Source organism: Pagrus major, chromosome 8 (assembly GCF_040436345.1).
Source record: "Pagrus major chromosome 8, Pma_NU_1.0".
Taxonomy (NCBI): domain Eukaryota; kingdom Metazoa; phylum Chordata; class Actinopteri; order Spariformes; family Sparidae; genus Pagrus; species Pagrus major.
Genome location: NC_133222.1, coordinates 6,241,847 through 6,254,106, shown reverse-complemented (window position 1 = coordinate 6,254,106; position 12,260 = coordinate 6,241,847). Strand labels below are relative to the sequence as shown.

Genomic DNA, 12,260 nt, shown 5'->3' with positions numbered 1-12,260 from the left:
GTCTTTGGGTCCTTGAGCGCTTGACCCATTCTCTATCAGTAGGGGGCAACATTGAGTCAGTCCAGCAGTACAGTGCATGCCTACAGATGCTGTCAGTCTCAGACAAGTGTTATCAGACCTTGTAGACTGTCAAATACTTCCTTCTTCAGTGGTTGCCTGTCAAGGACTCAACCTGACATTAAACCAAGAGAAGCTCCCATCTCAGATCACGTATAATTAACAAGCAGCATGTTTTCCACCCATGTTTATGCCCGTGTGAGTTGAAGGTGTTGATGATATCGGCGACAGCGTTGAGCAGGAACATGAAAAGAATTTTTTCTTTGTTCACGCTACATAAAAATGGAACACAGAAGAAGAAAGACAGTGTTGTGGCAGGCACGCCTAAGGCCTGAGAGAGTGATCACTGCACTGTATGTTTGGAGAAGAAAGGAAGTGGCTGTGTGTGTGTGTGTGTGTGTGTGGGGTGTGATGAAGCCTGTGAAGGCACCCTGGGGACATTCATCCTCTCCCTTTTAGTCCAAACTGCCAACTGTGTTTCTCAACCTGTCTGTTGGAGAAAGAAGGGAGACCTGACAGTGTGTTCCTTTTCAGATTCACCACAAACACAACGATGATGTTCGACCAGCTGGATTAATGAGACTGGAACCTCGGTGTCCAATTGATCTGGATGTGAAATCACCTAATGGGGAGCTGATTTGTTGTTTTAATTAATCTAATATTTCTTGTTGCCAAGCCTTGTTAGTGGGCGGCATTGAACAGAACATGGCAGCTAATTAATACGAGCTAAAGGGCACGGAGGGAAAAAAAAAAGGTACAAAAACTGATCACAGCTTGTGGAAACATGTAATGAAGGTGTGAATGAGGAGATAAAAGGAGTTCAAACTGCTTTTTTTCCAAGGCTAAAACAAGCCCATTCACACACACCTTTACTTCCACACGTGCACATTTATAATGCAAAACATGACGCATCTGAGAGGTCACTGAATTGTGCAGCGAGCTCTCCCAGCAGATCTAATTATGGGCCACAGAATGAATGTACCTCCACCCCTGAACCCTGTTACCTGCGTCTGTGGAGGGTGTTACAGAGGAAAGCTGCTAATGAACAAAGCTGCTACCGGCGGGCACTGTTTTCCCGCCTGCATACAAACCTTTTCCATTTATATTAATTTAAACGACACCATATTGAAGCCTGGGAAAAACAGTTTCTTGAAGGCTTTTTTTGGCAGCAGCAGCGCTCGCTGCAACTGGATGGTAAGGAGAAGACAGAATGCTGGCAAGCCTCTTAAAGCTGAACGCCCGGAGTGAACACACGCGCAACAATGATATACGGCCATGAAGAAGTGATGAGCCATCTGTTCTCTTGGGTGGTGTTTTTGCATGTCAGGGGCTGCATTTAAGATGCATAAAACCCTAAAGGTTTTCAAATCTGGCAGTAAAAGGCGCACAGAGTCTATTTATGCAACAGCCAAAGTCGTTTTATTCCAGCATGAAACTGATCTCCACAATATTAACATCCACTGTCAGTTAAATAAAAAAGGATATAAAACAAACATAGAAAATGCGAGACAATATCTCTTCATTTCTTAATCACTGTCTGGCCTTTAGATCCAAGAAGGCTTTGATCCAACTTGTGTGGTGGCAAGTTTTCAGTGCTGACAAACAGGAAATAAAAGTAGATACTTGTGTTTCAATGTATGGCACTCACAACAGAAAAGGGAAGAGATTTACGACTGATGAAGATGTTCTGGGAGAGAAAGCCCAAAATCAATATGTGCTCTGTCTGTGGGGAGAATGAAGAGAAAATGATCTTATTTCTTACCAGCAGCAACCAAGTAGAAAAATGTTGTAAAGGTCAGCCAAGCAGCTTTGGGCAAAGTTTTTTTTTTTTTTATTCAAAAGCAGCGTCTTCTACAAGTCAATGAGATTTTGCGACTGATATATCTGATATGCCTATGCTGCGGCGGCAATTCCCACTGTGCCTTGATTGAAAACAGAGCATCCTCCACAGTTTCCTGCTTATCAAACAGCCAGCGGGATGTTTTATTACGCCGTCCCAGTGCGCAGCCCAAATCTTCAATTTAAAGTGTTCTCACTATTAATGAACAGCGCGTCGACTGCACGACCCCTGGTCCGCAATCTACCGGGGGAATCTGATAAAAATATCACAACGCAGATTTATTACTATCTGCCTGTGCTGATGTGCCAGATGTTTGTGTCGGGGACAAATCTGATGCGTACAGGGACACTCTGATCGTTTTACACATCAAGATCAGTTTACTCGTCACAGAGAGTACTTCTCAGCCTGTGAAAACAGTTATATAATATCTTCTCAAGTTCAGGAAGAAGAGTCTGAAAAAAATAACCCCAAAGAAGACATCAGGGTTATTTTGAGCTCTGAGTGGTTACTGGACTCAGAGTCTGCGTTATTTTTCCCCAGAAAATGGGGCTTTGGAGCTTTAAAGACATGTGGATTTGCTATGATACTATTGAGTTGCATTATGGGAAATGTAGGATTCAGAAGTTATTGGGACTCTTACCTATACTTGGGACCAGTAGTCAGGATAAATCTGCCTGTGCTGCTTTGATTTTGACTGTTCTGTCTCTGAGAGGGAAAAAACAAAATCTTTGAAAAATGCTTTTGACAAATTGGACAGATTCAGGTCAGGCAGGTCATTAAAGTAAAAATAAGCAGTTGCATAACACCTTATATGGGTGGAAAAGACTCAAATGCACACTGAATACATCTGACATCCAAATATTAAACACATAAGATAAATTAACAAATAAATACATGAAGAAACAAAAGACTGACTCCTTAATGCATTTGGACGGGGTGCTGATGGGACGGTAAGGCCAGCGCTTTGTGTTTTTTCTGAGCCTGTGTGATTCCCCTCCATGTATGTGCTCCATACAGCTGGATCCAAATGCTGATACGGGTTCAGCTAGATCGCGCTCTGCGTCTTGATAAAAGCTGTCCTCTCGCTGTGACCGTCCACTTCCTCGCTGTCTGATTCAGACTGGTAGGCGATCATGTCCTCATCCCCCCACACAGTGGGGATCCCCTTGTAGCATATCCGTGCGTTCCTCTCTCGTCCTTGGGCAAAGCCAAAACCAAAGCCCACCCGCACCCCCCTCGTCTCTGAATACACAGAGGGCAGTTTGGTCCTCCAGCCTAAAGAAGCGCCACCTGAGCGCTTCTGAAGCAAGAGGAAGACCCCGCCGAAGGCAGCCAGGATGAATGCACAGCTGAGCACGGCCACGACAGCAGGCAGCCGAGTGGACGGAGCTACGCTGAGCCCCGGCGGTTCCTCGCCCCCTCCGCTGTCGTCTGCTGCTGCTGGTGTCTCCACTAGTGGCTGGGCTCCGTCGCCCTGGAGTCCCCCAGCTTGTGGGGATTTACGCTGGACCTGGTTCTGGTGCAGGCAGGAGGTGAGGACCAGGTGGCTGTGAGGTGGGCAGGACAGGCAGTCTGTGGGCCCGGTGCCAGAGCAGGTGAGGCAGGCGGGGTTGCAGGGTAGGCAGGCCTGGACGGAGGACAAGTCCACCCAATTCTCCAGGGAGAGGTTGAGGAGCTGCGGCCCCGAGGTGAAGCCCGGCGGACACAGCTTCATACAACCCTGGAGGAAGAGGGAGAAGCCGGGGCTGCACTCTAGATGGAGCGAGATAAAAGCATACGGGAAGTTAAGTCTTATGAGATCCAATAAAACATGATGAAAATGGCATCTGAAGATAACTGGTCCCATAACATCCGAAACAATTGTTCCTGGAAGTTTTACTGCAAAGAACTACAGAGTCTACAATTTAGGTTTGCAGGAAACACATTTTTTCCATCATCTTTCATTATCTGCCAGTTATTTTATTGATTCATTGATTAATCATTTGGTCTTTAAAGGTCAGAGAATAGTGAAGAATAGAGTGTGTCTTCAAATCGCTTTTTTGTTCGACCAACAATCCAAAGTCTTTCAGTTAACAACAGTATAAGACAAAGAAAACCAGCTTATTCTCATATTTAAAAAGGTGGAATCATCAAATCTTTGGTATTTTTGCTTGAAGGATGAATATTTTATCACAATATTTGCCAATTAATGTTCTGTTGTTTTACTTATGAAGTAATCTAATCATTTCAGCCCCAATTAGTTTTTTTTCTTTAATTAAATGAGCACAATGAGTTCAAAGACGGTGCACATAATATTTGATAACAGATCTAATCTGAGTGCTTGTGAAAAGATCTGGAAATGATTTCTTAGTTACTGAACAAACTGTACAGCAGTTGGGCACAGTCTACAAGCAGGTGTTTAGTTTCCGAAGGAATTTACTTGAGAGAACTGCCAATTAAATAAATGCAAATCACCCCGATTAACAAAAACATTTGCATGCGGTGTGAAATGTAAATAAAAAAGAGACTGCAAACAAACAGATTACTGACAACAGTTTTACAAAGTGTCCTGATCCCATCGAGCAATATCCTTTCTCAGAGAGTGTTGAACGACTGAGCCTTTGGAAGATGACCCTTTTATACCCAATCATGACACTATCACCTGTCACCAATGAACTCGTCTACCTGAGGATTGTCCCAAACAGGTGTTTTCCCAGTCTTTCGTTTGAAATGTGTTGCGGGCATCACAAAGGATTAAGAAGTTTTCGCTTTCTTTTTTTTTATGTTATCGCCGTTGAAATAATGAAAACTGTTAAACATTAAAAAAAAAGGTTTTTGAATTTTTAACTGATCCCCTGGGACTGACTGAAAGATATGTCTTTTCTCTCTACATAATTATCACCAGATTACAAAGTCCTTTCCAGGAACTTTCCAGCTCATTTCTAGGAAGTTATTAGGAAATAGGGCCCTGTAAAATCAAGCACTGCCAGAGACTGTAGAAATGTAGATTGTAAGTAAATTATGGAGAAGTCTGGGATGATTAAGAAGGAAGCATCTGAATGCTTGGAAGCAGAACGAAGCCTCCGACCTTATCTGCCTTTCAACGAGGGACTCATCTTCCTCAGTAGTTGTTGACAACGTAGCACCTCTTGCAGTGACGAAGTTATAATCTCCCCCTGCTGCTCCTCCATACGTCCCACACTCTGATTTAAACTGTTATGACATATGGCAATGTGCATATTCAGAGTGCGCTCGTAAACAGATTCACGAGAGGCTTGTAAATGGGCAATCTGTATTCACAACACTCGCTTTTCGCAAGTTGAAACACCCAACACAGTCTGACCGAAAGCCTGCTTTGTAACACTGCCTTTGTGCCAACGCTAATACAAATGAGCCCATTCTGTTTAAGTGGCTCCTGTTCAAAGTTTGTGCGTCGGTGGAATGAGCTCACCTATGCAGATCTGCTGGGCGTCAAAGGTCTTGCAGCTGTTGTTGGACGGCCGCGGGAAGTCAGATGAGGAGGGGTTGACGACGCTGGGTCCGATCCCCCACAGGATGAGGGTGAACTGACTCAACACACCTGAGAGAGAGGGAGAGACAGAAGGAGGGGGGGAGTATTAAGATGCGGAAGAGAATGTCAATGTAACACTTTTTCAGAGAGGGAACAGTGTGAACTGGCTGAGAAGAGGATATGGGGGTGGAAGGAAAGGGAACAAGTGATGAGAGTGTCCAAAAACAACACCGGAGGAGGATAAACACCAGCAGAGGATAGAGATAGGGTCCTTTTTTATTTTCCTGGCTGCCCAGAGCAAACAACAACCAGAAGAAAGCACCAGGTCTTAACGAGTTGCCTCTTCTGGACGATGTGCTGCCGTTTGAAAATGCAGCTCGATAGTTGAGAGGAAAAAAACATTCTCAAGTTGATAATCAAAAGGTTGCCAACCAGATCCTCGCAGAAGAATATTTTTCTGTAAGGTTTTAATCCGGATGTGTGACAGACGCTGGGAACCAAAAAAAAAAAAAACTTTACGTACTGAATCATTAGAGAGGGGCAGAAGAAAATGGGGACTGAAGAGAGGCTATTTAGAGAAGCATGAAAAATATGCAAGAGGACTTGAGTTGATGAGGGGGCAGTTAATGATGGCACGAATGTGATGCGGCCAGGCTGAACAATTAATGGCGAAGAGTAGGGTTACCATAGTCACGACCATTAGCCGCCACGTTCTCTATTTCCAGGGTCCATTCCCCTTGAGGATCCTCGTCCCATGAGTGGGTGGTCATAAAGGCCCAGTCGTTGAATCCCTCCGAGGAGAAGTCATTGGGCCTGAGAGAAAAGTGGTAGTGATGAAGGTGTTTGTGTTATTTTTCTGTGGTGGAAAGCAAAAAGGTGTGTTTTTACTTAACGAGACTGCTTGTGGGCGTATGTGTGCATGAGTAAAATTGAGGCACACACACAGAGAGACACAGACAAAGAGAGATTTATATTAGAGTTCAGCTGATGGTGTTTGTAGTGGTGTGTTTTTCTGCGTACCTGGGGAACAGCAGGGTGGAGCGTGTGCCCAGTGGGCTGATGAGATGAATGGCCAATTTTCCTCTCTGGTTGTGTGAGAGAGTGAGGCGAGCCTGAACGTGTTCCAGAGAGCTGACATACTCCGGTCGTCCCCAGCAGGCATCAACGCTCTTGCTGAACACCAGCTTGTTCCCGATGTCTCTGCAGGTTTGACAAGTGAAGGGGGAGGAGAGCGGTTAATGTTGTGTGGCTGAAGAAATGGACACAGACAATAGAGCTGTGCTGCAAATCTAAGCGACCGTCGCAGCTCCGAGCAGAATACGGTGACATCTATCAAGCTGAGCTGGATGACAGAGTAGCAAGTGCTCATAATGAGACTAAAACTCACTGTAGTACGCACAAATACAGACACACACATAGCTTCAAGTCAGCCTTCTCACCTCGGTTCTGTGAGCATGTTGAGAACACACTGATGCTGCAGCCCGACTGTGGTCCAGTTCTGTGCCAAAGCAACCATGGCGCCTGCGTCCAGGAGCCCATAACCGTACGAATGACTCACTGTGGAGAAAAAAAGAGGGATAAACAGAGCGGCAGGTTGATGGCGGAGATAACATCAGAGACAGAGAAATTACCATCAGTCAGCTCTCCTCTCTTTACAGTAATACTAGGTGTTGTGTTTGTTCTTCAGTCCTGAGCCTGCCATTATAAACAGAGTCACATCAAAAATACTGACTTTTAACTGAACCCGCATGAATGTTCAGGATCTATGTCCAACTGAAATCACATTTTGACATTAAAAAATAATGTAAATGTGTTTATTTACGTATATATGTGTCAATCATTTTTTTGTTTTTAATAAAAAGAAAAAGAAAAGGTCTTGAAGAAGCTCCTTTTTGTCTCAGCTGGGTAGAGGAAAGAAACTCCAGCACTCGTGAGAACAGGTTGTCTTTTTATTTATTTTACTCACCATAAAAAGAAGGATGTTCTCTGTGAGTGCCGGAGGTTTTTATTTTTGATTCCTGCCACCACCGTGCACCTGTTATATTGTTGAAAGTTTTGAGTGCGGGCTGCTGTTTCTTTCATTAGCTGTGTGGAGGGTCGTGTCTCTTTGCAGATCTACTTGGCAATAAAAAACAGATTCTGATTCTGAACAGGAGACAAAGAGAGCAAACTGCAGCCTACATATAGTGTGTTGTTCGAGGGCGAGGACCACACCAGCAACTAACTGGACCAAAGTGACGTGTGTGACAGGTACGTTAACATGTTGTCTAATGTAGTGCAGCTGAGCAGCTAATTAATTATCCAGCCTGGAAAATGACACACGCAGTGCATTTGTCCCCCGTGAATGTTTGTTGGGTGGCCAATGACAAAATCATGTTTATAAGTTAGATGAAAAGGAGACTGTTGTTCACAGTTTGTGGCTCTGACTGTTAGTTGGCTGTCATCACATTCAGTTTTGTTTATGTTTTACACACAGTGTTGCAGCTTTTTTGGACTGGTGGTGGTTTATTGTAGCAAACAAAAAACATGTCAGTAAATCTCAGTGGCACTTGATGCAACAGCTGGCAACTGCCAAACCATAACTAGCTTAGTTAGCCTCTGCTTATCTAGCAGGGGTTTGCCTGGTATCTAACCAGGATTAAGGATTAGTGCAATGAGGCGATTAGTTGATTAAACACTGCCACCCTCACGAGTCAGCTCCAGAAACACTCCACGTTAAACTTATTATTATTTACCTATTAATTAACATATTCCAATTACACTGACATAATTTGCACTGCAACTTCATGTCGTTATATAAAACAAACACTAATGTTAACATTGCTGCGTCAACATATACAACAAATGTCCTGTAATGTTTAACCTTACAGATTAAATTGTGTTATGTTATCTTAACTTCAGAATAGTCAACTAGTCCAAGTTTAAACGTTATTAGGAACATCCCTTCAGAGGACAACTAGGTCGAGACTTACAAGTGGAATTTCATTAAGGGTCATAAAAGTAGAGGCTTAACAAAGACTGTACGAACTACTACATGTGGCTGTCTGTGCCCTTATCTCATTGCTTCCCAATTTCCTTAATAACCAAAATTCCTACTACCGATCGGATCAAAAGCCAATCACACATGATTAAATATTCTGCTTCCGTTTTATTGGCTGAAATTGTGATTCACTGTAATGCTTTGTCATATTGCAGGCAAACTTGAGAGCGCACAGAGCAGTGATGTCTCGAAGGATTAAGGAGTGAACAGTGCAGGGAGACTGAGAGAAGTTGCTTTTGTGCATGAGAGCAAACGTATAATACATTTAATGTGCGCAGAATAGATTTGAGTTTGCTTCAGTCAAATGATTCTTCTTCAATCCATGATAGTGAACTCTGCCGAATATGATTCATGCACATTAATATGATATAAAATAAATATGAGTCATCTTTTTCTTTGCTCCAAGTGTCCCATTGTGAACCCGGGATACAGGCACAAATATAGCATGATGCCATCTGTGCTTCATTTGGACAAGCCAGCCTCTACCTCTGCGTCCCACTCCGTTTGTCCTCCAGTCTACGGCGCTGAGGTGTCCCGGCTGGGACGTTCTCACCACCAGGTGCTGCATGTCCCTCCAGGTCAGGTTCATGCTGCACAGACACAGGAAGGAGAGCAGGGCAAACTGCATTGACTTTCTGTCATGTAATAACTGGAGATATTACTTCCTACATTATGCACATTATGAGAAAAGCCAGGTTACCCTGACCTACACTGTACAGCAATGCAGCAGAGGAAAGGTGAGGAGCAATGGGATATGGAAAAGGTCAGGAGTCTGTAGATACACCTGAAATGTAATCGGGCTGAGCATATATATAGAGAGGACAGCCATACATTTCTGAAATATTATACTGAGACTTAGAGGGAGCCCAGAGGGATATGTCAGTCAAACATAACAAAGAAATGGGCTCACATTATGGTTTTAACACCGGCGCAGAACACCAGTATTAAAGGTGCATTATAACTATTGTGTTGAAAGGTCAGGGAACACAGTAAAACAGCGGATACAATACCGTGGAGGACTGTGTCTAGACCACTCTGTAATGATAGTTTCTAATGAGGTCTGGGATTTGAAGAAGGTGCTGGTCACATTCCACAAAGTGGGAGCCCCATAAAAGTTTCTTTTTATCAAGAAGCACAGCAGAGAAGCATCTAGAGGAGAAGGCTTTCAGTCACCAGTGAGGAAAACACTGCTCCGTTGGTTAAGATAATCAAACCATGAATCACACTGGTGCAACACCACAGACAGAAATAGAAACACAGAATTGCACTGTGGCGCATCACCTCCGCATCAGCATTCACATCTCACATCCTCTCATGTGTTATTAATGGACAAGATCCCCCATCCACTCAATGTCACCTCAGCTGAGAGCGAAGGGGGAAATTATTAAATAATAAAACACCAGAAAGCCAAAACACTCTGCCTATTAAATGATTCCATCTCTGTGAATTCCAGTGTGGTCCCAGTCTGATAAACTAGCTATCCTGTTATTACTGCTGCCTGTCAGGATGGGTGCGGCTGCTCGCTGACAAATATCTACTCCAGTTTGGTGTTGAACATGAAAGATGTTTCTACATGGTGTAAACCTTCGCTGTCAGTCAGAGGCGACGGTTGCTGAGCTCAACCTGATACGCTGAGGATGTGTATCTGAACTGAAATGGGGCTTTGAGGTCACACAATATTTGATTTGATACCTGTCAGCTAATCCCTAATGTGGAAATAAAGAAAAATGATGCGTGAGTGGAAGACTGCAGACTGATAAGAGGACTTATCACACACACACACACACACACACACACACACACACACACACACACACACACACACACACACACACACACACACACACACACACACACACACACACAGATATGACTGAAGATACGAACATAATGGAGCACACATTAGTGCAGCTGACAGAAACTTGGATTCTGACACCTGGCGTCCTGAGTGAGCGATAATGAGAGGCGTTCTCGAGTTAAAATCTTCACTATAGCGGCCCTACAGGTATTCAGATGTCTGCGTGGGCTGCAGCTGCTGATTTGTCTTGCTAATTAACTAATTATCAAAAGCTTAATTTGCTGAGGAAAGAATTTCTAGGCTGGGATTTAGGCCAACAACGACTCCCAGACACGCGTGCACACTTGCAGACAGGAATGCACGCACACAGACACACACCATGAGTGAAATTAAACTTGAAAAGTGTTTACATTCTTGTATTTTTTCACTGTTAAAGCATATTGACTAGGAAAATAGCTATATAGTCTTTCAGATGAGGATGTGTTGTTCTCACTCACTTGGCCTCCAGAGCCAGCGCGATGATTCCAGCCGCCAGCGGGGCTGAAGCAGACGTCCCTGTGTGAGAGTCTGTGCATTTTTGCCTCAGGTCTGTGGTCACCTTGGAGACAGGAGACGAGAGAGAGAAGCACAGAGAGAGAAACACAGTGAATATGACACATTGAGTTTCTCACTTCAGTATGAGTGAAGTTCATGGTGAGAGTTAGCTTGGGAGGGCTGGGGACAATGGGAGCTCTGCCTGCAGCGACTGGAGCCGAGGAAGAGGAGGAGGAGGAAGAGGAGAATATGAGGTAGGTTCAGTCTCAGGTCTGTGGATCCCTGCCAAAGGGTCACAGACGGGGCAGTGAATGTCAGCCAAATCAGCCCGGCCAGGTCGGGATGTGGTGGTGAGACAAAGTATGTTAGCACTGCGGTCGCTGCCGCTGCCAGAAAGCTAATGAGGCCCGTCTGGGTCACGATGGGAACCGTCAGTAAATGACAAAAAGCCAGAGGGGCAGGCGAGCCCTTCAAGGTTAGGGACAGATTCTTGGTTGCAACTTTTGGTCTGACAGATTGTGGCACTAATGGCCACTGATTGTAGAGAGAAGTTAGAGGAGTAAACAAAGGACAGGTTGATGTCTGCACTGGACAACTGTTAGATCTCAGAATTGGATACGACAACACTGAACACGACAACACTGTTTTGGACTGAAACAGGCAATCTGTTGACGTCACCTAGGAACATTTTTACTATATTCTTGACATTTGATGATAAGTGATTAATTGATTAAGAGAAAAAGCGATGGATTGATCAATAATGAAAATAATAGTAATAGATATTTAGAAGTTGCAGCTCGACACCTACAGTGATATTGTCTGTATTACTGTTTTTACTGCTGCACAACCAATCTCCCCTCTATGAACAAATAAAGTCCGACTTAACATGTTATAAACCAACAAATCAATAAACCAATAAGTACCTAGCAACACATACTTAGCACCTCATGAGATGTCAGGGGACCAGCTACTTGTCCACATTCATGTAACATTCATGAAAAGCCTTGTCTCCTTGTAATTTCACAGTCGAAACACAAATAATGTCCCCAACACAAAAATCAGTCAAAGTGACCATAAATACTCGTTTAAGATAAAATGAAGCTGTATGAACTCACTGATGCAAAATCTGACAGCTCCTGCCTGACACAGCAACAATACAAAGCAACGGCTGTTTCACAGACTTAAAAATGACTCCAATTTCATCCATTTGATGAGTTATGTTTTCTTGCCTGCAGCACGCCTCTGGTGCATTTCGGAGGGAATGGCAGATTTATGGTTGTTTTATGTCATTCTACGTCCCTCAGGCAAGTCTTTCTTCAGCTGACAAGCAGCTTGAAGGAAGCATGTGGCATCTCCCAGTGTTTGTCAGCTTTGCTCACTGTAAGTTTCACTTCACTCTGATATTGACAGCTTGATGCCTATTTTTGATTTGTGAGGGACAACGTTCGTGTCTGATGGGTTCGAAAAAGAGTTCGTTTTGGATGTACCTGCGTCAGCTTTT

At 43.9% G+C, this 12,260-nt stretch overlaps 1 protein-coding gene across 1 annotated transcript in view; it reads right to left on the bottom strand.

Annotated features, from left to right (window-relative positions):
- Nucleotides 1-1,459: 1,459 nt before the first annotated feature.
- Nucleotides 1,460-12,260, bottom strand: part of furinb (furin (paired basic amino acid cleaving enzyme) b) — an 87,810-nt gene continuing 77,009 nt past the window's right edge. The window contains exons 10-16 of the mRNA XM_073472872.1: nucleotides 10,723-10,823; nucleotides 8,914-9,017; nucleotides 6,827-6,944; nucleotides 6,408-6,587; nucleotides 6,073-6,200; nucleotides 5,328-5,456; nucleotides 1,460-3,649 (exon numbers count right to left, since the gene is read on the bottom strand). Coding sequence (XP_073328973.1) covers nucleotides 2,943-3,649; nucleotides 5,328-5,456; nucleotides 6,073-6,200; nucleotides 6,408-6,587; nucleotides 6,827-6,944; nucleotides 8,914-9,017; nucleotides 10,723-10,823 — 1,467 coding nt within the window. The 3' untranslated portion in view covers nucleotides 1,460-2,942. The remainder of the gene's footprint in view (nucleotides 3,650-5,327; nucleotides 5,457-6,072; nucleotides 6,201-6,407; nucleotides 6,588-6,826; nucleotides 6,945-8,913; nucleotides 9,018-10,722; nucleotides 10,824-12,260) is intronic.